Raw genomic sequence first — 26617 nt, forward strand, 5'->3', positions numbered from 1 at the left:
AAATCATTTGATAACCTGCATAATGATATCCGGTGATAATAAATGTACATCCCCCTTTCGCATGTATGAGGAGCCCCCCTTCAAATTCAACACAATATGGCGCTATTCACTCCATGTAAAAGGACACACAGACCACATCTTCTCACCAAATTTCGTGACAATCCATTCAGCTGTTTCCAAGTAAATCGAGTGTGACAGGCAGACAGATGTTGAACCGATTTTAATAAGGTTTTGCTTCAAACATCATCACATCATCATTATCATCATTAGCGCAACAACGAGTATCCGGCCTATGCTTTTCTTAGTAAGGATCTCCAGACATTCCGGTTTTGTGCTGCACCCCATCAATTCGATATCCCTTAGTGCCGGTGCACACAGAATGCGCTCAGGAGTTCTGAGTTGTGTAATATGGATTTCTTGTGTATTGCTATGTAAGGAACCTCACATTTGAAAGAACGCAGAACTATGAACTCCTGAGCGCATTCTGTACTTTGCCTAGCCTTCATTAATATGCAGCTCACGATCTCGCGCCAATAGCGGTCCGATCCAGCGAGTGGACTTGAAGCGGGTAGTGACTTGCAAATTTTCATTAGCATCACGGAACAATTTTTCCAGGACCACATTAAAAGAAAAACTTAATACTGCTGACTTGTTGGCAAAACTTGCGTTTCTAGTGCTCTTTCTCCCTCTGCTTCTCGAGTTCACAAATCCGACGTTTCTCTCATGCTTCCTTTTTCTGTCTGGGAAGTCAGTTTCCCGCTCGACGGAGTTCGTAGTAAATCCTTGCGATTCCTCGCATTCTTTGGGAGTGTTTCATTCTAGTATGCTGTTTTTTGCCTACCATTCATAGCATAGTTCATATGTTTTTAGAGATATTTTTTGTCGATAATTCATATTCTGGAATTCTGTTACCTACAATTATTGCAACAGTCATTTCCCCTATATAGGTTGTGCTGTAAAGCTCTTTGCGCTCAAGCACAGAGTTCACAGCCTGTCGCTTATGTTTTCAAAGCAGATATCAGCAGTTTTAACTTTTTGGTCGATCAGGAAAGCTACTCCGAGCAGATGGTTTACTGAATAGCCGCTATAATATATGGTGTATTGACTCTTCTCCCTGTTCAGTGCATTTCTTGTAACGCTTTGACATTAGCCTTAGGTTGGAATAGTGTATCGGCCAGTTGCTGAACTGCTTTGATTCTGTACGGGCATGGATATTTTTCTTTTTTCGTTGCCGGATCTGTCGTCCACCCAGTTCGACGATCCTTTGTGATTTCGTAATATGTGGTCTTCCACGTAGAGTTTCTGACATACTAAGTGTGATGATAATAAAGCTGAATCACGATCTTACTGAAAATAGGGCAAAAAAGATAAAGAGACTATGTGAAGCCTTATACTCTCCAAAGGAGTGTATAGTAAACGAACACGTCGAACTCCACGGATGCTCGAAGCAGGAAATAACTCTTATTTGCCATTTAACTTTCCTATTCAAGAGTCTAAATTTGCCCTTACATTTCCGCAGTCTAATAATGCTACGCCGCCTAATACATCTCTCTGCGGGAGTAAGTCATATGTTGCCTTGCAATGAGTAAAATTCCTTTTCGGACTTGTGTTTCGAGCTCTTCTATGTTTCACACACCCCCTCCACAATTCGCTTTGGTTACAGAGTTTTTTCATTGCCTAAGTACATTACTTGAATTTGTCATTTGCACTTTTGCAATGTCACCAAAGTCAAGGCATATATAGTATCGCTTCAGCACTACCTGCTCTCTAAGTCAACACATAACCATCTTCAGCCCTATCTATCCCTGAGTCAACATATAATCTAACCTCAATTCATTTTCTCTGCTAGTAACAGGTTGAATAACGCCTTCGCTGGCAAATGGTTCCTGTCTGTGTGCTGCTATAGGACTTATGAATGGCATGCGTGTATGTCTATAGATAAGTTTATGTGCTTCGCGATTCCTAATGGTTCAATCTGGATGAAAACGATTCAGCCTGAAAAGTCTGTCAGGCAACATCTACTGTAGAATTAGAAGACGTGACAGTCCCTGCCTTACATGGAGCGATACCATAGACCTGTAGGCCAAACAGGGATGTCCAATTCGTGAATTTGAGCACAAACTATGGATGTTTAGAGTTGTTTACTAAGGCAAGGCTAGCGCGAACACCGGTTATTACCCCTTCGATAATGGGATACAATACATGTGTAAAATATGTACATGCCAATACTAAATTTTCATACATGTATGTATGACTGCGCTACTTTTCAACGTTTACTATTTCCAATGAAAATAACTTGAGTCGAAGGAAAATTCGTTATTGTCTGTCAGTTGCAAAACCGGTGACATTCGCAATGTAAATCAGTCCTGTCTCCTCATTCGCTTAAGAACATCTCAATAATGTCGGTTCATTGAATAGGATTTGATATCTATGGGGTAAACGTTTTGAGCCATCTATAGTGGTTGAAGTTCTTCTACGAGATTCCAAACAATCGCGTAGATAAGCTATGACAGTATAGTCAAAATATTTGCCTGTCTAGTGAGCTTGAATACACATGTCAATTCTGCTAATGCATCCACCCTAACTCAAACAAACAATTCAACAGAATGATCATACGACCTATCACGAAGAGACAATCTCTAGAAAAATCCTCCCCGCTTCCTAAACTGCACACAGAAAATCTTTGTCTTTATTTTGAAAATTTCGGCTGAGACATAAAATAATACATATGGGGATGGTTAGAACCTTAAATGTTTTCAAGAAATCATCTTTTGCGAATTCAAGGAGAAAACTGCCTTAGAATCACTCGAGTTGATTTAGAAATCGTTTGAAATCTTTCTGAGAAAAACTTACATTGCAGTAACAAAAATCGGTTTTTCTAATTTTTCGAAGCTGTATCTGATTACTCCTATACAAAATAGGATTTTGGTTTAGCATCAACTGAAAAGCGTTCATCGATTATCTTTCTTCATTTGCAGGATCGGAATCAAGCGGCGATGACGGTATTAAATGGGCACGTTGTAGTTTGCCTATTTGCTGATCCCGATTCACCCTTAATTGGACTTAGGAATTTAGTGATGCCCCTACGTGCATCGAATTTTCATTATCACGAACTAAAACATGTCGTTATTGTTGGTTCGGTGGACTATATCCGACGCGAATGGAAAATGTTACAAAATCTACCGAAAATTTCGGTCCTAAATGGATCACCACTCAGTCGTGCGGACCTCAGAGCAGTCAACGTGAACCTTTGTGATATGTGTTGTATATTATCGGCCAAAGTTCCTAGCAATGACGATCCAACGTTAGCCGATAAGGAAGCAATCTTAGCATCATTAAATATTAAAGCAATGACATTCGACGATACAATAGGCGTTCTAAGTCAGCGTGGCTCTGAATTCGATAATTTGAACACGTCAGGTAGTCCAATTGTTTTACAGAGGCGGGGATCCGTATATGGTGCAAACGTTCCAATGATAACAGGTAATCTCATACAAGCATAAATAAAAATGCTTTCATGGCCAAATTTAGATGGTTTCAAACATCTCAAATTTATAGCAAAACTAACCAGACTACCGTCATTATTTCTTACAGAATTAGTTAATGATAGCAATGTACAATTCTTGGATCAAGACGACGATGACGACCCGGATACAGAACTGTATTTAACCCAGCCGTTTGCATGCGGTACTGCGTTCGCCGTTAGTGTATTAGATTCCTTAATGTCAACAGTAAGGAAATGCATTTGCAAGAGTCCTTTCTATCTAAAACTTTCCAATTTCAGACATATTTTAATCAAAACGCCTTAACCCTAATACGATCGTTGATTACTGGCGGTGCAACGCCTGAACTAGAACTTATATTAGCTGAGGGTGCTGGCCTTCGAGGTGGCTACAGCACAACCGAAAGTTTAAGCAATCGTGATCGGTACGCGGAAAATTGCAAATTAAAAAGGAAATATTCCATTTAATATTTTTGGAATTTGCAGATGTCGTGTTGGTCAAATATCTCTGTATGATGGTCCATTAGCACAATTCGGAGAATGTGGCAAATATGGTGATCTGTTTGTGGCAGCGCTGAAATCTTATGGGATGCTTTGTATAGGACTGTATCGATTTCGTGATACGAGCTCTAGTTGTGATGCTAGTAGTAAGCGATATGTTATAACGAACCCACCAGATGATTTTTCACTACTGCCAACAGATCAGGTAAGTTGAGGAGTATTTTCGTAAATTTTTTTTATTTTTTTATTGCATGGCTCTATTTAAATTTATGAAAAATACGTTGATCCAATTCATGGTCCCATTCAACATATCGAATTCACTATGCACATTATTTAATTATTCCTATGAGGGGATACAAATTACTTTTTTTATCAAAGACACGTCGTGGAGAATACGATTTATTTTCAGTTACTTTTCATTAATTGTTTCCCTAATTGCGGTAAAAAATCCTAAACCGAAGATACTGGATTATCGTTTACTTACTTTAATCTCCCAGGTTTACGCTGATATATCAGTATTCTTATTATGGGAAAAGATCTGCATTTATTTGGAAATTTTAGTTAGAAAATTTTACAATAAACCCCAGCAAAAGCAGTATTCTGGGCTGTACCAGGAAGAGAAACTTGAACGATCTCGTGATACCTTATCTCCTTGAGGAACAGTTTCAAAGAGTGATGAATGCAAAACTCAATTGGAACAGACATTTCGAGTATAAAAAACAAAGTTTGAAGGTAAGACATGGAGAGGAGACGACCAGGGAGGTGGAAAGGGAGTGGTTTTCCGGGGCCCAGAGTTTTTTTGAGGACCCGTAATAGAAACTTCAACGTAAAAAAGGATAATATAGAGGCACAGATACCCTAGTTCCGTACAATTTACACCCCGAGCCCGACTTTTTCGTATAATTTTACCATGAGGGAAGAGCTATCTCAAAAAGTTAAAAAAGTTGGCGAAATTGGCCGTTAAGGTCCGCGCTCAAACATTGAAGCTTCGCCGAAGTGTTCCATCGACATCTCCTTTTTCGCCTCTTTGCTGGCCAGGCTCGGGAAGACGTAACTTGAATATTTCGATGCGTGTGTCCGTATATTAACCCGAAAAACAACCAACCATCGGGATATCAGGCGAATCTAACGGAAGCACAAATTTAATCTGCAAATGAAATAACAAAAGAATCAGGGCTTGGACCGCTTTAGTGGAGCTATGAAATTCCGGATTTGAGTGCCGCAATCTACGACGGATCGCATCCTCAATCGGTGCTTCTTGTGCCTCAGACGGACCCTTGCCCTCTACTAACGAACAAACACCTGAGCCCGGCACGGGTCCGATCTCCTGTCCGGAGTAGCATCATGCTCCCCGCAAATAAAATGGATCCAATGATCTGAGGTTTGATTTCACAAGGCAGCGGCGTCGAAGCAGCAGTTGTAGTAAGGTTTTCACGGACCCAGAATAGTCATCGATACTGAGTTCCACTCGACAAGAACGACGACGGAGTTCAAAGCATACATATCTTTCCGCCATGTAACATCAAAGCACGAACGCGGTACTCGGCGGAAAGCGGTCCCATTCGGTCCTGAGCATATTAATTCGATTTCGTACCTCTCCCTCCCATTTACTTTTGTTTTTATCTCCTAAGTACGTCTTTCCTGCATTGGTTACGGTCTGTTCCAGGTTGATTTGAATCTCCGATTACTGAAGGTCTTATAATGTCAATGCCGATCATTTCTTGATTACAAGATGTTTTCCATCGGTGTCACGCGTAGAGGATATTACACACTCTACTTCAATATTGTTCTAACCTTGTGCGTAGTTGCAAACTTTCCACTTTCCTCAAAAACCAGGAAGGCATCGCCCTACGCACTTACCTCCAGCTGTTAACCTCAAGTAGCTTTATAACCAGAAAAACAAGCGTTAGGTTTGCATTTCGCAATAATCAACATGATTTAACATTATGTGCAAAACACAACAAAATTTTTCTAAATTAATCTTAATTTTAGGGTTTTGTGAAAAGTTAAGAAGATGATGGGGCTTAAAAAAAAATTGTGAAAACGGAAAACAAAAATGATAACTTTTTTAAGGGAAATAGGGAATCGTAAGGGGAGAAATGGGGGTGATGAAAGAAGGTAAGTGGGCGAAAAGAAAATATGCTGCAATATGGGAAATGAATCTCCTATTCGCTCATCACTGAGCACAGAAAGCAAGTTGCGGATACCACATGGTGACTAACGTAAAACAGAAGAAAGTTGTAAAGGAGTTATCCCGGCTGCTATGATTCGCTTGTCTTTGCATACCGATGCCTTTTAGACCTCATAATATAGACGGACGCGAGGCTTGCAGTATATTGATATTCATTAAATGACGTCATTAACGAAATCTCAAACCCAACCAATGAGCAAGCAAGACTTCATATTACCAAAGTTCTGTCAGGACTTCAAAGTCGAGACAGCAATAATTACTAAGAGCTGAAATTCCTGGAGAGGAAACTATAAGCATGTGGGTGCTGCTAGAGAAACACGCGAGGACTCCTAGACAAACAGGGCATATCGAACCCGCAGTGGGTTGTGAAATTATAAACGCCTGGGAAACTAAACAAACAATCGATGAGAAACAGTGGTGGGCTACAGGCACAACAAATTTATGCGACAGGAAAATGGCCTAAATCAAAGTGATTCAGACCTTTCACTGAAGGAAATGGAAATGAGAATACCGTTAGGTCTATAACCGGTCACTGACTTTACTAGTATCACGGAGGTATATTACCTGTGGAATAGCAAACTCTGTAAAATGAAGTGAGTAGGATTGTAGATATGGGGTCAAAAAACCCGATCCGGTTACTTATCTATACGACCATCCATTTATACTTTGTGCTTCTTCTTTAGTCATTACCACGTTCACTAGGGGGGTCGACTTATTTGAGTTAGTTTCTATACTAAGACTGGCTTCAGAAAGTACTAATCGATACCCTTTATTCGATACATACAAATACAAAAAAATGTACTCCCCCCCCCCCCCTTTTACATATGTGGGCGTTCACAGTTCCCATCTTTTCACTAAATTTCAAGTCAACCGGAATAGCCGTTTCTGAGAAAAGTGCGTGCGATAGACAGACAAACAAACAAACATTAAACCGATTTTAATAAGGTTTGGTTTTACAAACAAAATTTCATGGATTGTTTCATCTTCTACAACATGAATGTAGCAACTTTCAATTATGAAATTTCTAGGGGCATAAAATATAGTATGGGACCAGAAATGCATACTAAACTAAAGGGTATGAAACCCTTTCAGGAAGGATTAAATATACATCTTCTACATAGAAAATAAAGCAATTTTTTTAAGTTTGAGCCATCTTACGACAATTTCCACTATGAATGTCGTTAATCAAAATCAATTATTTTTGTTTTTTTTTTTTTCAGGTATTTGTCCTAATGCAGTTCGATCCTGGGCTGGAATACAAACCACCATCGGTACGAGCACCACCAGGTGGACGTAACACCAACACACAGGGATCTGGGGTCGGTGGGGGTGGCTCAAACAAAGATGATAATTCTTGACTGTTGCTGTGTAGCGCCTTAACTGATGGTCCCTATTCGTACATATGAACGACGGAGAATACTTTGCTGTATAGGATAATGCATTTCTGTCATAATACAATTGGCAAATTTGTTAAGAAAATTTATAACATTATGGATCGATTCGGATTGACCCAACACAATTAGCGGAGTTGAGGAAAATGATCGACATACGCACTACTTTTTGTCGAATAAAAGCAGATCAATGCATTATCCTGTACACAAAATAATGTGAAACTGATGAAAAATTTGAAATGACATCTTTCAAGTGGTTTAGGATAAGCGGTGAAAGTGTAATAGAAAGCTATAGTCTAGATAGGCGGTATATGAACAAATTATTTTATTGTAGAGCTGTTTTGAGTTTCTTGGAAGTTACAAACACAGGGAAACTGAGAAAGCAAGTGCGATACACCTAGGGAGTTTTGTGAGAATCAAAGTAATAAAAATGATAAAAGTAGTTCAGCGCAATGAGAACAACTTCGATCACTTCAAGATGCCATTTCAAATTCGAAAGTTGCTCCGTCATTCGTTTGTTTATACATTGCTTCCCACACCATTCCGGATTTTCTTTTTTATTCTTGATGTTTTTGTTGTGTTTCGGTTTTAATCTTTTTCGTTTAATGGATTTAATGTACTTGAAATGGAAACTTTAATATTATGAAACCATGTTATTCGTTTGATTTTAGAAGTAGTTGAATTTTCATTGAATGTTTTCCACTCCGTTTTCTCAGATAAACGATTCAGCAATATTTTCCTTCTGTAATAATCAAAAAATATAGATGAATTCATTTTCAACAATTTTTGTTTGTCTTCATATACGAAAATGCATATTTGATCACAGTGGTCAGTTTGAATGCTAATGAAACAGTAAAACGAAAAAAGATTTCAAAATTCATTCATTTAGAATTAGAAAATTCAGCAGATTTTTGTTTAACGTTGTTCTGCATGAGGTAAAATGGAAAGTTTACTTCTTTTCAAGTTTAATTTTCTTTTTCTAATGAAGCTACAAAATTTCTGCTAATTGATGAAACTATTATACCTAATTTGATTTGATTTTTCTTTTTTTTTTAATTTTGTATAGTCTAAAACTTTATATTCAGTACCTATCTAAGTACCGATGTTGTGCCAAAAAAATCTTCAACGACCAGGGCTGCCGACTGAAATTGTGAAAACTGAGAGAGGAACAATCGACTGAGAATGAAAGTGTGAAAGAGGGCATAAATTATCTACATCTACATTTCCAGTATTACTTCTAATTTATTTTATTGTATATGATTTGGTTATTGTTATTTTTTAATTATAATTTTACTATGTCGTTCAAAAGCATGCTTCTTATTTTAAAGTGGTGTGCTGGAAGCAATTGGGAACCATTAGGAAGGTAAGCTACACTTTAACATAAACGCGATAATCGATAAGTACAGAGATAAAAGTAGGTAAATAGTAAGCGAAAGAAGACTTTAAAGTTAAACAGATAAACTCACACGTAGAAAAATCATGGCGGGTATCAGCATAACAGAATTTCATTATAATCGTCGATGTATATATGAAATATTACAATTTATATAGTAAATCGAACTACAATATGTGATGTGCAGGAAGCACAAAACAAGAAAACAAATGGCAGATTGCTGCTCCACTGAAAAATACGAAACTTCATAACTAACATGACGATGATCATTTCAAGGCAAATTAATCGGTATCTTTGTAAATGGGAGGAGGAGATCTGAAGAAACCTCTGGGCTATTCAATAATAAAGTTACCCTAGAAGTTTACACGTAAATAAAAGAACAAAACTGAAATGGCCAAAAATAAAATAATCCATTAAAGTATGTAAAATAATTGACACTTGCTTTTCAAATCGTACAGAAAATAGGCATACGAAGATAACAATGAAAATTTAAAACAATCAAAAAATTTACTGGAATAGTTAGACGTGCGGAAATCATAAATTTCACCGTATAATCTATTGCGAAAAGCAACTTAGAAAGCAAGATACTAGAAATTACGCGCGTATATCTTAGGACAGGAAAAATTAGGTAACAAGACTAGGTTCGCGGTTGTTTGTTACTGTATGTAAAAATTAACGTAATCATCTCATTGTAAGGATATTCATGCAAATAGCTATTATTTCGAATGTTTAGAAATTGAATATTACAAATTATACATATATGAGAAAGCATACCAGGAAAGTAAGAGAATTATTTAAAATTGCATAAGTAAATATTACATTTTTTATAAAAATACTGAATAAAAACTACTGAAAAAAATTAACAGAATATTCTTGAATTTTCAATACGAGTATTATTATGTTGTTTCCTTAGATGTAAACGAAGATCATCTAGATAAAATATTGTATGGAGGAAAAACAACTTAACTATAAGCTTCTATTACTTTTGTTTCACACGAAGCTTGATGCGGGAAAGTTGTACATAAGAAAACAAAATACAAAAAAGAAAAAAGAAAAACAGAAACACACAACACATTCTAAATATTTATATAGAAATTTCAATGTAATTAAAACGAAATTATGAACAGGACATGCATAGCTATTTAAATTGCCGAAAACTGTAAAAAACGATAAAAACTATCCATTCTATATTGAGTTTGTACTATTTAAACTACATATTTAATCATCTTGTTTTTTCACGAATGTACCTTCATCGAATTTATGGTATTTAGAAAGTCCGTTATATTTCCATTTTCTAACCGCTTTGATGCAATATTCTTCGACGTTTTTCGCTCTAATACAGTGAAAGAGAAGGTAATTGAAAGTATTTAGTTGAACTGAATTCAATCATACTCACCGGCAGACTACCTTAAGATATAAACATGCTTTTAATCTGAAAGCAACTAGTCTTTGTCAATGGAAAACTACACTGGAACATTCTATTAGTCTGAGACGACGACGATTTAGAATGTGATTTTTTAAAAATAAATTTTTACTTCGAAACAGTACCTCAATATAATCGCACATAGCTCTGAAGCACTGGCCCGTGTTCACTCTCTAATTGAATTTATTATTTTACCAAACAAAATGAAAACATTCAATTTTGAAGTTTTCTCCTTTGGGTTGAAAATACCCCAATATACCTCCTAGACTAATAGAAGTGGTTCAAACACAGAATTTCGCTTCTTTTTTTTCTACTCCTTTTTATTTACTATTCAATTTCTTTTCAATTTTCTCCATCTCAAGCCCTCAGATTACGAATGTAACAGTGGTAAAAAAAAACTAATTCTGCAACATTCCTTTCCACTAGCGTGAATACTTATAAAAACTGTTTTAAAAACATTACTTACACAAGTGCAATCACAACTTTTGAATTTATATTTAATAAGCACAAGTTGTTAACTCCATGTTCGATTCGAATAAACAGGCAATTTGGTCATCCTCGAAACTATCTAGATGCCATAAATTTAGATATTTGCTTACATTTCACCAACTACGAACATCATGTATTGTAGTTGACTATTTCATAGAACCGAAGACATTTCTCGACCGATTCCTAAATTTGACTTATTTCAAGTTTCAAATAAAGGAAAATTCGCTAGTAAGGAATTAATTATATTAACGATAAATCATACCATTTGTGATATGTACTCTAATTTGAACGAAACCATGATACAAAACGTGCTTAATCACTCAAACAAAAATAAACCCAAAACACACAGATGCAATTGTCAAGTAACAATATGGAAACGATTTATTCACGAAAAAATTTTCAAGCCTGGATTATAATTTGATAATAAACATATATTGATTGTTTTCATAGTATGTACGTAGAATTCACATCTGTGTTGTTTTCAATTCAATTTTAGACCTAAATTCACCTTTTTCTTATAAATGAATTCGATAAGCTAAAGAAGCAAAGCAAATTAGGAAAATTGAAGCGATAACATAGGATTTAGAAACAAGTTTTGTAAAAGCAAAATTTAATTATTACATTTAAATTTAAATCAATATAAAAAGGAAATATACAAATAACGATATTCGAGCTTTTTCCACTAGACACTTAATAAAAACACGAAAATCAGTGACTGTCATTTACAGATTGAAGGCTTAACGATTGTTGGGCAGAAATCGGAAAGTAGAGTGAATTAAAGGATTAATCATAGAATGGAACATACACATAGGTAAAAATAAAAGAAATTGTAAAAAACATGCTTTCGTACGCAAAATTGAAAATTAAAAAATATGCGCCTTCAACGTTATCTAGATATTAAATAGTTAATAATTGTCGACATTTTCTCTCTGACACACAACATACTCAAATCACCCCTACTCCACTTCTGATTTGATTATACTTCTTGCAAAATTTCCTTCGAGAAGGCTCAACGCAATAGCCTACTGAACTGATCTCTGTTTTCAAATACTACATTTACGTTTCCATAGTGTTTCCTTGAATTACTTCTCCTTCTTCTGATTTTTTACGTAAGATATTCCGAACAAGTATCGAGACGAAACTCTACATGCGCGCAAGTCATTATCATTTATTGCAAATTCACGACAAACTGCACATAAATAAACGATAGCCAAATTTTCACGTTTTTTATAACAAACAAATAGTGAATAAAATAGTCAGTAAATCAATAATTTCTCTTCTTGAATTGTTTAAGTGATACGTTGGGAATGAACTAAAACAACAAATCAAAACAATTCGAAAATATTGCAAACGGATACAAAACACACATAAAGACACTGTTGTTTTTTACTTTTTCTAAATCTACACAAATGATATTTATAAGAAATCAATGCGGAAATAGTAGTCGCAATGAACGTATTGGAAACAATCGAAAAAAAAAAACAAGGAAAAACAAGAACCTATAGCAGTAAAAAATTGCATAACATTTGATTTAATTCTATAATTCACCATTCGCATTCATATATATAAAGCCGTGTACTCATCACAAATTTTCAACTAAATATCGGAAGGATTCTGTTAAAAATTCGATCAGAATACGAAGAAAACAAATTGCAAATGAGATGTATATTTTCTATTTTATATTTTTGTAACTTTTCAGTTAGTTCGCTTGTGAAGCACTCTGATGTTGTTAAATTCTACTATATAGTTTTTATTTACATTTATATAAATATTAAAGACATATAACTATATTATATTTCAAGTAAAAACGCAAATTAAAACACCTTAAAATAAAATTTAAAAAATATTGCAATTCAAAGGATAAAAACATGAACTAAGTAATAATCTTCATACTTGAATTTTTAATAATAAAATCAGAAAAATGAGAAAAACAAATGAAAAAAAAACACTAAAAAGACAAAATGTTGTTAATGTTAAAATAATTGTTAAAAATCATATTTCAAATAAAAATATTCAAGAGTATGGGCTGCATTTTGTTCCCACCTATTATAAGTTTTTTATCAGGTGAGGTACCATCCCTTATTATTATGGGGCTACCTATATGAAGAATTTTCACACTTGAGCTTTAGCTGCCCAGGACCACAAAACTCTGGAGGAAGCAATTACATCAAAGGCCGAAAGCACTTCCTTTATGTCTGTGAATAGTTGTACGTTGCTTTTGGTGTTGAACTTTTAGGTTATCACGAATATACGGATAAAAAGAGTAGATCGTTTATTAATTAAGGATAACCATAATATGCGATATTTATTACAGATATCAATATTTCGGTAGCCAGCTGCTCCCTTCCTCAACGGTTACAATCCAAATTGAAAAATTAAAAAAGTCTTAGCCTCTGGTTTTAATTTGACAATTGTCCACTATCACCCTCTTTACAAGGAATTAGAGAATACAACTCTTCTTCATCAATACCTGAAAATAGAAGGACGAAACGGCGCTATTGAGAAAATTACAACCAAGCCTAACAGAGCTTTCTAATGTGAGAAGATAAGAAAACAAGCCACACTTGCGAAGAAACTAAAAGTGCAACAACTATCCCTCATGGACACTGAGAAGGGAAATAACAATATCGGGAACATAAAATCTTCATAATAAACAGGTCCAAAGGAAATTTCTCAGACGGACTACCAGGAAGAAGAACTCCTAAATAGAGAAGGTTCATCTGATTGGAAGAGAGAGTTTCGTTAATATATAAAATGTATGAGAAAAACATATTTTACTTTCAGTGGTAAATTCTACAAGACCTCAGGAGTTGCAATGGATAGCATTTTAGCCTAATTAGCCAAATTTTGATGAAATGAAATGGAGGAAAATATGGAAAAAGGGAACAACCCATTCATTTTGGGTAAGATATGGATGATTTCTCTACCGTGGTCAAGAGCATAGACGTAAAATTGCCTTCATAATGAAAACGGAAATAGACCAGACACAACCTTTCTTCTGAAATAATAAAAAACTTGTTGTTTCTTTTTCGTTGGTGTAGATATTTATTCTTGCACTCACCACTTGAACAAGTGGTTCCCGAAATATCACTATTTGCAAGAATAAATATCTACACCAAAGAAAAAGAAACAACAAGTTTTTTATTATTTCAGATAATTAATCGTTGGAAACGCCGTATAATTACACTCAGACAACCTTTCTTTCTGGGACATCAAAATAATGAAAAAGGATGGAAGGGTGGAGTAAGGAAAACCTCAAGAAGGAGAAAAAATCATCCTTAGCACTGCGGAGAGGCAATTGAAGAGGAGGGAACTAGCATACCTAAGCGCGCAGCATCCTACCTACTTAAAAACTAAACGTTGGTGGTGGCCGGTGGTAGGTTAATAGGAGAGTCCGTCGAGGACTCCTTGCAACATCGAGCACGTATGTAGAATGGTGAACTTCTGCATGGTTTGAACCGGACTGTGTGAAAATCCCAGGACATCAAGGGAAGCCGTGAGGGATCTAGGTACAATACCTGTAGCTGACAATATTATGGGAACTACAACCACCCGCTCGAGACGCCAAATTTCGTTGATTTCCCGAGCCAATGGCTCATAGTTCACCTTCTTCTCCACGTATTTCCGTTCGATGTTGCTATTATGGGGGATAGCAGCATTTTAGTAAGTGGTAAATAAATAAATATTTAAATACAACACTCATATACAATCGGAGCTAGAGACAAACTGTTGAGTCCAAGTTTTTTCCCAATTCGCAAGTGTTACACGCCACGGTTGGAGACAGAAGAGACCGGCTTATTTCCATGCGGTCTTTTCAGTCCCCACCAACGGCACTTTCTCACCGCTAATTCTCCACTCCCGTGGCGAGTTCTAAAATGAGTGGAGAGTTCCGCGCCATCTACCCGTCCGCATCCGCAACATTCGAAATAAATTTCGAATGCTGCGAATCCTGCCGCGCCACATCACTCCGCGCCCAGACGAAACCTAGGGGGTTTCGGCGACCGATCCCGGAGCTCCGTTCCCCGTTAATCCACAAAGCGGACACGACGCTGCTTCGGGGCGCACGCGGGTTTCAGTCTGGACAAAGAGACCGCCTTTTTGTGTCCACCGATCTCGAGCTGGAAGAAATGTTCCCCCCTCTCGAGAACGCGGTACGGGCCCTCATGTGGAGGCTGCAGCGGCCTCCGGACGGCATCCGCACTGACCAAAACGTGCGTGCAAGTGTCCAGTTCCTTGGGCGAACAGGCAGGTGTGGGCGCCTGTCGAGTGGGTGGTGGCGCTTTGATGCGTCGGAGATTGTCCTTCAGCAGACGCACCAACCCCGACTCCGTGAGACGCGATCTCTTGTCGAAGACCGGATCGCTTGGAAGTCTTGGATTCTCCCCGTATACTTGCTCCGCGGGGCTGGCAGCAAATTCCTCTCGGCGGGTTGTACGTAGGCCGAGTAGAACGAGAGGCAAGACTTGAGTCCAGGACAGATCGTCGCGTGCCATAATGGCGGTTTTCAGCGTCCGGTGCCAACGTTCTAGCATCCCATTGGATTGCGGGTGGTATGCAGTAGTCCGCTGGCGTTTAAAACCCAGGAGTTTGCCTAACTCCGAGAAAAGGGTGGATTCAAATTGCATTCCCTGGTCAGTGATGACCACTGCAGGGACGCCAAAGCGAGGTATCCACTCTCGACAGAGGGCTTCGGCACAAGATTGCGCCGTAATGTCTTTCAAAGGTATTGCCTCAGGCCACCGCGTGAACCTATCGATGATTGTGAGGCAATACTTCTAACCGTGCGAGTCCCGCAAAGGCCCTACTATGTCGAGGTCTATCGTGTGGAAACGCTTAGTAGTGTGGGGGAATGAGCCCACTACTTTCCTTACATGCCTGGAGACCTTACACTTCTGGCATGCGATGCACTCTCTGGCCCAGGAATTGATATCCTTGTTCATGGAGGGCCAGAAGTATTTTCCGGTGACTAACCGATTTGTTGTCCTGATGCCGGGATGCGCCAAGTCGTGAACTGCGTGGAACAATTCCTTGCGAAATGTGGCCGGAATGTCTGGCCGAGGTCCCTTTTCCGAGTCTTCGCAGCAGAGCGAGAGGTTTGAGTCGAAGATGGGCAACTCCCGAAATTTGTATTTGGGGTTGGATTTGAGGCTCTGAAGTGCTGCGTCATCCTCCTGCGCCCTGGCAATAGCCGAGAAATCGAGTGAGGCGGGGATGTTAACCTCGGAGACACGAGACAAAGCGTCAGCAACTATGTTGTCCTTGCCGGACACGTGCTGGATATCTGACGTAAACTGGCTTATGAAGCTCAGGTGTCGAAGCTGACGAGAGGATGCTTTGTCGGGCTTCTGTTTCAAAGCATACGTGAGAGGCTTATGGTCCGTGAACACTGTGAACGGCCTGCCTTCTAGGGAGAAATGGAAGTATTTGATGCTTAACTCGCTTGCCGACAGGCTCCCGATCAACTCGCTCTTGAGCTGCGAGTTTGATGCCGACTTCACTACGTCGGACACCAGAAGAATCGACTCTTCGTCCAGGCCGACCACCGCGTAGTTGAAGCGGGTCGCGTCCGCTGTGATGCCGGACATTTGGAACTGCGCTTCCAAATGTACGAACCACAGCTCCAGGTTCCGCCGCCAAAACGGAGGAACGCGTACGGCGAGGGCGGTCACTTGCGGGTCCGATGGGCCTGCCGCGTCTTTGCTGTCGAACGACATCTTGAGTAACGAAAAGTAGGAGTTTGCAATGAACACGTGGTGAGTTTGTAACGAAAAACGCGGTGAATTTGCTCCGACACGGCAGGCCGCACCCACGAATGACCGCACGAACAAAGTGGATAACACAACCGAAGCGGACGCTCGCTAGTGCAGACCGAAAGTAAATAAGTAACTCGCCATGAAAATGGAGAACCCGCGATGAGATAACACCTTGACGCCGTCTCTTGCAACCGATATTTCTTTTATTGATTTCTTTTTTAAATTCTAAGTAGTTCTCTAATTAACTTTTTCTTGGTTTTGGACGTTGCAATGGTCCTTACATTTGTTGTTGCCACAAACAATAGTAAATATTAAAAGTAATGAAATTTTCACTAAATGCTGGATCGATTAGAGACTGATGATGTGCGGCAGTAAATTTGGTCGTGGTCGGTGCTGCTTCTGTTGATGTGCGGGGCTGCGGTGATGGCGTCGGGGCTGTAGCGGCGGCGCTGGCGGTGCTGGAGACGGCCGTTGCTGCGGTGGCGATGGCTGTGGCGGCGGCGCTGGTGTGAATTCGAGCGGCCGTCGCGGGTGATGGTGGCGATGACTGTGGCGGCGGCGCTGGTGTTGGTGGCGACGGCTGTGGCGTCGAGGGCTTGTGCTGCGGCGGTATCGCTGGTTGTCGTGTTTCCTTACGAGGTCACCAATTTAGTAAGTGGTAAATAAATAAATATTTAAATACAACACTCGTATACAATCGTAGCTAGAGACAAACTTTTGAGAAGAGACCGACTTATTACCATGTGGTCTTTTCTGTCCCCACCAACGGCACTTTCTCACCGCTAATCCTCCACTCCCGTGGCGAGTTCTAAAATGAGTGGCGAGTTCTAATATGAGTGGAGAGTTCCGCGCCTTCTACCCGTCCGCATCCGCAACATTCGAAATAAATTTCGAATGCCGCGGATCCTGCCGCGCCACAGCATCAATAATAAACGCGGAGCGACTTATCTTGTCAACTAATAGTACGTCAGGCTTATTATGTGGAGTATCGCGATCAGTCAGAAATTGCTTGTCCCAATACATGCTGTAAGCAGAACTATCAAGTATTGCTTGCGGCTCATATCGGTAAACCGGACATGTTCCCGTGATCAACCCATGCTTGATGGATAACTTTACAGACAGCATTATGCCTGGTGATGTATTGCACCGGTGCCATAACAGTACAACCAGAAATGAGATGGTCCAACGTCTCTAACGCCGAACCACACATTCTGCACTGGTCGTCCTCCACCCTTTCTTTAATGATGAGCTTTTAATAAGCTCGGGTGGCGACCACGTCGTCCTGAAAGGCAAACATGAACCCGTCCGTCTCAGCAAAGAGCTCCACAGCACACGGCCATCTATTCCACAAATGACTACCAAAGACAATTCACGTGTTTACCCTGCATTGCTTTCGACTTCCATTCATCGACTTATTCTAATTTAACCTAATACATAAGTACTTAATCCTAGTCTTACGTCTACTTTTTACTGTAAGCACGTACAAGTGCTCAGAGGTGGCGGTGAGGAAGACGGGGCGGCAACCCGGTCGGCCAAACCAAAACCAAGTGGCCGAGGAGAACCTCCATAGTGGTAGCACCGGGAGACGCTGTACTCACTTTGGTTTGCCGGCCGTGATGCAGTAGGCGAATGCTCCAAAGGACTAATCAAGGCGATCAGACCCGAGTCTGCACGGGGACTCATCTGAAGTGGTAATTGGCCACGAAACCTTACCAGGGGTATACTGGTACCATGGAACCGGGATAGCTCCTGGACTCTCATACTTCGGGTGAACTCCCGTTGTATGTGAGTACAGCTCAGTTATTTGCGGTAGGCCCCTTAGACGATAGAGGATTCCAAGCCAGTGTACAACATTAAACAGACCCTTAGGAATGTGGCCAATGAGGATGTTTTAACATGATGGAATAGTCGTCTAATATTTTTCCATTCTTGCCATTCAGTAACAATGAAAAAGTGTTTTCGAAGAGCTTTAACGTTAGCTCGTCGGTATACTACCGCATTTCGCGCACACTTTTTAAGGATTTGTGTACTCGTAAAACAAACCCTTATTAAAATCAGTTCAATGTCAATATCTGTCTACCTGCCTGGCTGCCAAATTTCTCAGAAAGGGTCGTACCGATTGACACGAAATTCGGTTAGAAGGCGGGAATTGTGACCGCATGCACTGTGGTATATCGTTCTACGATGAGTTGAACAGGGATCCCCATACGTGAAATTTTTTTCCATCGAATATCCGTAAATATCGGCAAATTTAATTGTTTGATGAAAAAGTGGAGGGACTGGTACATTTACTGGACCTTACCCCCGTACCCCGGAACTTGTCGATCCTTTCGCCGTCCTACCTCCTGAATGCAAACACCAATCGTCTCCGCTATCTTTGAAACTCAAAATACACATTTAGTTTCCTAGCTTTGGCTCAACGTCTAGTATATACTTGGAGACTTCAGATAAGGAACCAAGGCCATCTATGCATGTCGATTTCCGTTAGATGTTATTTCATACCTGGACAGCGAATCGCTTAGTTAGCGCATTGAATTTCTTGCATGGACAAAGACATTAATTCTCGGGCGGGATAGTGTATTGTGTACCAGTGCAAAACTGTTCCGTTTGCTGAGGCCCTCTGTCTCCCCAGCTTCAAAAGCCACCGGACAACCGCGTACCACCGTACCACGCGTACAATGGAATGCTTGAAAGATGCCACAGGATGCTGAAAGTCGCAATAATGGCCCAAGAAACCCGTTCCTGGTCGTATGTATTGCCACTCATTCTACTTCACCTTCAGGCACCCAATTGCGAGTCCGCTGAACTGTATACGGGGAAAAAGTGAAACCTGCCGGGGTTCTCTGTACTCAACATTAGGTCAAGCCTTAACACTATTGGATTGTTGCGTCTACTCAAAAATGCAGTGTAGAAGCTGAAGCTCCCACCACCCGCCAAGCACGTGGATAAAGTGGCCATCGCGCCCAGGGATCTTAACGCCTGTACACATGTCCTAATGAAGATGGATGCCTCCCGAAAGCCACTTCAGCCCCTTCGAGGCCCACATTATTTTAATCTCGACGTCTGAGTCCTTCTTTACGGAAGGAAGGGCAGCCGAGTAGAGGGAGCCATGTGTCTGGATTTTAGTTAAATCCCCTCTAGCTTATGCTGGGAGTAGAGTGTTATGACGAACGCATGCAATTATTAACGCTCTGGAAAGAGTCGGACATGTTTTATAAACCTTTTTTGTGTTAGTCAATAAGGAGATTGTTTCTCAAAAACAGTTCAGACTCCTGTGGTCCGTTTTTAATTTGTTATTTCTTAATTGTAAATTAAAATATATGATAAAGCTTATAATAATAACAGTCTTATAAAATGAAATTGGTTCTAAATAGTAGTAAAGTAAAGACATTGAAGATTGTTTATTTTTATTTAACCCTAAGCAAACAAACTACTGTTTGATAATGTTTAATTTTCTTTCTCGTCTTCGTCTTTGAATAAGTTCATTAAAATGAAATGTCCGGGTATTTTTTCATTTAGTTTGCGAACCTTTCTTTCTTTCAAGCTCCCTTGTTTCCGCATATTTGATGAACTCTGCTCTAGTGGTTAATAATAGCCAGCTTGTTATAGATCCTAAGATCATTGCTTGTACTTCTTCTAGCGACACTCTTAAGAATAGGATCAACTTTTATGTACATTGAATATAATAGCGCAATGATTACCTTCTTGGAGGAAAAGTGATATACAAGATGATAGCGCATCCTCGAGACTATATTTTCATCTTGTTGACTAGTTTCCAAGCTTATATTAGTACGGTTGAATGATTACAAAATGGTGATTTCAACTCAAAAAAGAAAAAAAAAATTAAAAAATGTATCCGTGAAATAAGCAAACACTCTATCCTAAATACTTCTTTTAAGACTAATGTACTATCCGCGGCTTTCCAACATATGCGACATTTCCTTTACCTTGTCTAAGGACAATCTGACGGGAGAATGCATTTAATAGCATACAATATTCCCTCCTTTTCTCCTGTTCTAACGCATTCTAGCTTTTTCAATTTTCTCCCTTCTATTTCCCAACTCTCATCCTTACATTCGTTTACCTCCAACAATTATCATTCACAATGATTAACTTTGTTTACAAAAAACCTAACAATTGATCGCTTCCCCCTAAACTCAAGAATTCATTTACATTCGAACAATTCTAAATTTTATTTGTTAAAAATTTTCAAATAGTGCAAGCGAATATTGAACGGGAAGAATGTAAGTTTACCTTTTGCTTGCAACTAAACATGGAACAAGGCAATGTTCAAACCACAGTAGATCTACTATAGGCAGTACCCTTACAAAACTGACCCCACTTGCAAATGTGCTCGCAGAAGCTTATCTGTACACATCAGAGACGCTAAACAAGGAAAAGGCATAATCCTCGTCAAATCGTATTGGTAAGAGAGAGATCGGTGAGCTTTTGCTATTCCGGTACTACGGCGTGCTCACCCATATAGCAAAAAGTTATTTCACGTATTCACTTATTTCTAGTATCTAACTGTGGTTCAAACATCTCAAGGAAATCATCGTGTTTTTGCGTAGTCCAGCCGTTGTTTGTTTCTGGACGAGACATGGTGAGTTTGTTGTTGTCGTTACTTTTGCTGTAGTTCCGTGGAATTTGGAAGGTCAAAGCCGGAGTTGACGGAATCATAATTAGCGAGTCCAACTAATTAGATGGACAGCTGATCAGTTGGACATGAGGATATCTTTTGAGTTGTGAAGAAGTAATGAAGTTGCTGGCATTGAGGATTAACTGCTTAGATTTATCTATTGAAGGTAGTTGGAGGTAACGAATATGTCGAAAAACAAGTAGGCGCTTCCGGCAGCAGAGACAGCGATTTCGGGCGGGAAGACAGGAATACGCCGTTGAAGGAGGTGAAACCATCAAGTAAGCCAAAGAAGGCAATTGAATTCATTAAAGTTTGTGAATATATATATAAATGGATTCTTGAGTAAGATTGATTAGTTTCTTCTTAAGTTAGTTAGCTACAGTGCAGTTTAGGAAAATAGGTGAATAAGCTTCTGATTTTGGCCAATACCACAAAGGATTTTTAAGTAATCTTATTTTGATTTTGAATATTTGTTATGCATGCATGAATGCAAAATGATCTATTGGTAGTATCGTCCCCTGTAAAAATAAACAAAGCCAAAGAGTAACCGAATAATGTAAGAATATGAGAATGCTAAAAAGATACTAACCAGCAACTAAATCTGTCAAGCTTTTAAATAATTCTTGGGAATTTAAGGGAGCTCTAGAGGAAGGAAGGACTCTGTATATTGGCATGAAAATTTATTTAATTGTTGATTTTATTGTTATTTATTACCTTTACTATTTATTATTCTCTTAGTTAAGAATTTTATGCATGAATTTAGATTTTGTTTTCTTTTAGCTTCTTTTTCCTTTCTATTTTTCAAATATTTTATAAATTTATATATATATACATATATTTTATTTATTTTAGTCTTACAAAATCTCCCAAAATCGGTTCAATGCCTGTATGTTTGTTTCCCCGTCTGTCTGTCTGTGTGCCACACGCACTTTGGTCAGAAACAGGCTTAACGATTAACATGAAATTTGGTGAGACGACGGAAACGGTGAACGCCTACACATACAGTGAGTTTTATCTATCTTGTTTGAAGCTATCCTCAGACATGCAAAAAGAGGATGTAACATTTTTTTCACCGAAAATAATCGTGGTATCAAATGAAAGTGCTCGATTAATACTTTTCGAAACCAGTATTAGCTTTGATATTTGTTGGAAAGGCCGGGAGTTGAAAATGATGATTTCTTTAACGAACCCATTCTCAGAAACTACCTAACTGAAAAATCTGAAAAAAATCATCATCACCCTATACAGTGTCCAGGCTCCAAAATACTCTTCCTATCGATATCTACTCAAATTAAGCTAATATTAGTATATTGCTATGTTTTTGGGAAATTGATTAGAAACCCTATTCAGGTTTAACTTACAATTACAGTAATATAGGCTGTAATATGAAGCATGATATCCCCATTATTATTGATAAAATTATAGTAGTACAACCCAATATACTAAATATCAATATCACACTAAAGTGGGTAGTCTGACATGCTAAATGCATATACGCTACGGGCTACGTACAAATGGGTTAGTTCTGCATTCAAATATGCTTACATAAGAAACAAACAAAACCTTTCACACCTGAAGCGCCGAGCTTCCGGTTTCCCGACTTGTTTTATTTTCATTCTAGTTTAACTCGCCATGTTATATCAGAAAGCTCGAATCCCCCCACGGAACCAAGTATCGGAAAGCACACGTGGATTTTTTGGTACAATGACACGTAAGGTAAGGTCTTCTGGCCATTGCCAAATCCATTTTGTCATTTCGCTGATGTTAAAACTAACACTGATTTCGTACTAATCGAGATCTTACATCTGATCATACAGATGCCTAATATTTAGAAAATAAAAATTTCCTCCCTTTAACATATACGGGGTACTCGCCTTAAAGTAAAGTAAAGTAAAATAGTCTTTCCGCCGTCAATAGGTTGTACCATCTATCTCTACTTAGAAAGGGAGAAAGCATTACTTCATTTACATGACAAAGCATCTGAAACAAGGTACTTAAATTGTTACAATATTGAAGTCTAACCGGATGAATATAATCATAACACTTAATAAATCGGCAACAACAGTAGTTTCCAAATGTAAATCGTTAGTGATACTAGATTTATGTGATGAAAGATTGTTTTAATGTACAAGGATTTAAAAATTTAAATATATATATGGTCCCAATGTTAAAATAGTCAAAATATAAATGTACGCATTTTGCATTAAGAATGAGGTTCCGCGTATGAAATCAACCTAATTGAATTGGTGAAGTAACTCATAAACTTTCATTGGAATAATTTATTATTTGATAACGCCACTGCTCTTAATTTTCACAGCTACCCATTCATCGCTGCGACAAAGGCGTTGATATAGTTTTGTAGCAAGTTGTGTTCGCCTGGCTTGTTATAGATATTCATATCTACGCCTATAATTACAATTTATAGAAAGCCGCTTGCCGCTAAAGCGAATATCAAAGTAAAAGCATTTGAAATCAACTATTAACTAATTCGTCAAATGTGCACTGCTCCATTGAATTTGCTCGGCCAAAATAATTTTACGCAAAAGTTATTCGGATTCGTGTGCACCACATATTTTGATACTAATACAATCCCAATTTAACAAAGGCCATCCGGAGTATATTGTGTGAGTTCGACACTCGAGGTTTTTTTTTTTAGATAATTCTGATCACATTATTATAATAAATAGTATTCACACTCAGATATTTTGAAGATGGATGCATAAGGTAGATGTATCGGAAAAATGTTACTTCGATCATGCCATATATCTATCCTAGGGAATTTGTTTTGAAGAAAAGAACTTATTGGCACTTATTAGAGATCGTGTATTGAAAATAATATTTTGCGCTGAATTTAAGACGGCTCCCTTGAAATACAAAATCTTTTCTATATTTTTGAAAGGTGAGGAGTCGCAAATACTACCCTCACATTGACATTTTCAGAATGTTTAACTGTGAACAGGTATAGTTTTATAATAAACTATAAGAATACTAGTTTAAGACATTAATAATTTTAAATTATAAATTACAAAGTAACCTCGACAAAGACAGTTCGAGGCCCTTTTAAGAAAGAAGGAAGGACGTGTCACTATAATCTGAATAGCAGCATAACATGCAGGCTTCCTAAAGAGATATTGAGATCATGATTCTAATGCCATCACAACACAACACTTCAGCACGGTCCTTAATCGTATTACATCCGATGAAGTTCCGCCTCCCGTAGAGAAAATGATTAGTCGCCGCAACATGCGCACTTCTTCTCCAAATAGAGGAGCCATGATCTCGGTCATCTATGCACTCACACGTAGTAGAACTGTTCACCGTTGCTTCTTCCACGCTGCTAATTCAACAACAGTTGGAGGGGTATTTGCATTTTTCGCATAAATAATAGTTAAAATAATTCTGTAACGCACGAAAGAACAACACGAAAATTTAATGGACAAGGAGCTCAGATCTCCACTTTTGAGGAAGTTTTCCACAATGTGAACAGGCAGTGTATGCGGAGTACCCTACTCAGTAGGAGTCCACCGGGGGTGGGTATTTTGTCATCGATATTATTCCTTCTTATTATCGATGATGTTTTTCATACTGCCTTGTCCGGAGATTGTGCATGACCTCAGTCGAGCACGATTTTTTTTCTCAAACAGTTAGGGTGTCAAGTATAAGATACAACTAACATTTTTTGCGCATTTTTGCGACATCCATACATTTTTTACTTTTCGAAATGGCTTACAAGAAAAGGAAATTGCAAAAATTTTGATGTTTGATATGGTAATACATGAATTGACCGAGTTTTTTCCTTTTTCAATAAAGAATTGCCATCTAAGGTAAGGTTTTCCGCAAATTCAAAAAATAAAACCTAGGGTTTATTGAGGACAATGTGGTACGAAACCAAAAAAAAATGGGCATATGTGTTCATCATTATAAAACCCTTTTAAGAAATAATATGACTATGTTATCTCCCGATGAACCACTTGTGATGATAATGGAAGCTAATCTACCTTCCTAACATTAGCATTTATTCATCTAATAATACAATATAATTCGTCAAAAGGCAAACAAACCGGTTAAAAATTATCTTCATGTAACCGAAAAATAGGAACGAAACTGTAACATACTATGAAGCGTATCTATTAAATTTAAAAGGAAGTGTTCAGCTGTGTTGAAATTGGAGGAAAGTAACTAACGTCCATGATTAAGTGGAGCGGTAATAGGACTAGACGAAAATTACAAGCAGAAGTTTACATCTAAAAGTCAATTTCATAAAAATCTCATTAATCTCTCAATAGGCGATAGTTTTTATTCAAACAAACAACAAGTCGGGAAACCGGAAGTTAAACGCTTCAGGTATGAAAGGTTTTGTGTATTTCTTTTTCAAAAACATTTGAGTGTGAATTTGTCTCATTAGTACGTAACATGTAATATAGACATATTATTATGTAAGAATATCGGGTGATATTGACATTCAAAATCTTGAATTTCCAAAGAAGTGAAACTTTGATCTATTATAACTTATTTATAACGGTATTCTTGATTTTTTTCAGATTTTTCGGTTGGGCAGTTTCTGAGAATGGCCCGGATAAATAAATGATCACTTTCCACCCCCGGAACTCCCCGCCTTTCTAACAAATGCCAAAACTAAGACCAAAGTACTAATTGAGACCTTTGATTGGATCACATATGACTATATTTGGCGGAAAAAAAATCTACACCCCCCTTTTGCATGTATGGGGACCACCCCTTAAATTCGACGTAAAAGGATGTAACTCACTGTATGCGTCAGCGTTCACAGTTACCACCTTTTCACCAAATTTGGTGTCAATCGCTGCTACAGTCTCTGAGAAAAATGCGGGTGACGGACATGAAAGTCCCCAGGACGTGAGTACCTGCCGTAAAGGCATAATCCCACGGTCCTCTTCGGACACGGATTGATTTTGGGACCACAATCAGAGCCCCGTCATGCAAGCACAGCGGTTCTGGTTTATACTGAGTGCAGGCTCAGCATTCATACCAGTGGATCCAAGGCCTATCTAACACCTCTGCCGCAACTAAGGAGTACGGCACTCGAGTTGTACAGCGCAACTCCACGCTTGAGCTCCGAGGAGCTCTGCCCGCGATGTAGGCATAATCACAACCACCATGAAACTCCCACTAGGGGGCCGACCGCAAATAACCGGGCCGAGAACACATCCTCCAGGAATTCTCCTGGAGCATATGCTCTCAGAGGGCCATCCCGGTTCCCATGGTACCAGATAGCCTCCGGTGAGGCTTCGTGGCAGAGCCACTTCAGTCCCTAGCAGACTCAGGTCTGATCGCCCTCCTTGAGTACGTATGACGG

The 26617-nt window shown here is 38.7% G+C and overlaps 1 protein-coding gene across 50 annotated transcripts in view; it reads left to right on the top strand.

The window, feature by feature from the left end:
• LOC119652349 (calcium-activated potassium channel slowpoke) overlaps positions 1-9846 on the top strand; it is a 260042-nt gene extending 250196 nt beyond the window's left edge. For 48 of the 50 annotated variants that reach the window (XM_038056381.1, XM_038056389.1, XM_038056427.1 and 45 more), the window contains 5 exons: positions 2979-3483; positions 3595-3731; positions 3785-3927; positions 3989-4208; positions 7415-9846. In XM_038056381.1, coding sequence (XP_037912309.1) covers positions 2979-3483; positions 3595-3731; positions 3785-3927; positions 3989-4208; positions 7415-7552 — 1143 coding nt within the window. In that variant the 3' untranslated portion in view covers positions 7553-9846. The remainder of the gene's footprint in view (positions 1-2978; positions 3484-3594; positions 3732-3784; positions 3928-3988; positions 4209-7414) is intronic. The other 2 variants (XM_038056394.1, XM_038056404.1) reach the window with 2 other exon arrangements.
• The last annotated feature ends 16771 nt before the right edge of the window (positions 9847-26617 follow it).

The sequence above is a fragment of the Hermetia illucens genome, chromosome 3 (genome assembly GCF_905115235.1).
Source record: "Hermetia illucens chromosome 3, iHerIll2.2.curated.20191125, whole genome shotgun sequence".
In the NCBI taxonomy this organism is placed as follows: Eukaryota; Metazoa; Arthropoda; class Insecta; order Diptera; family Stratiomyidae; genus Hermetia; species Hermetia illucens.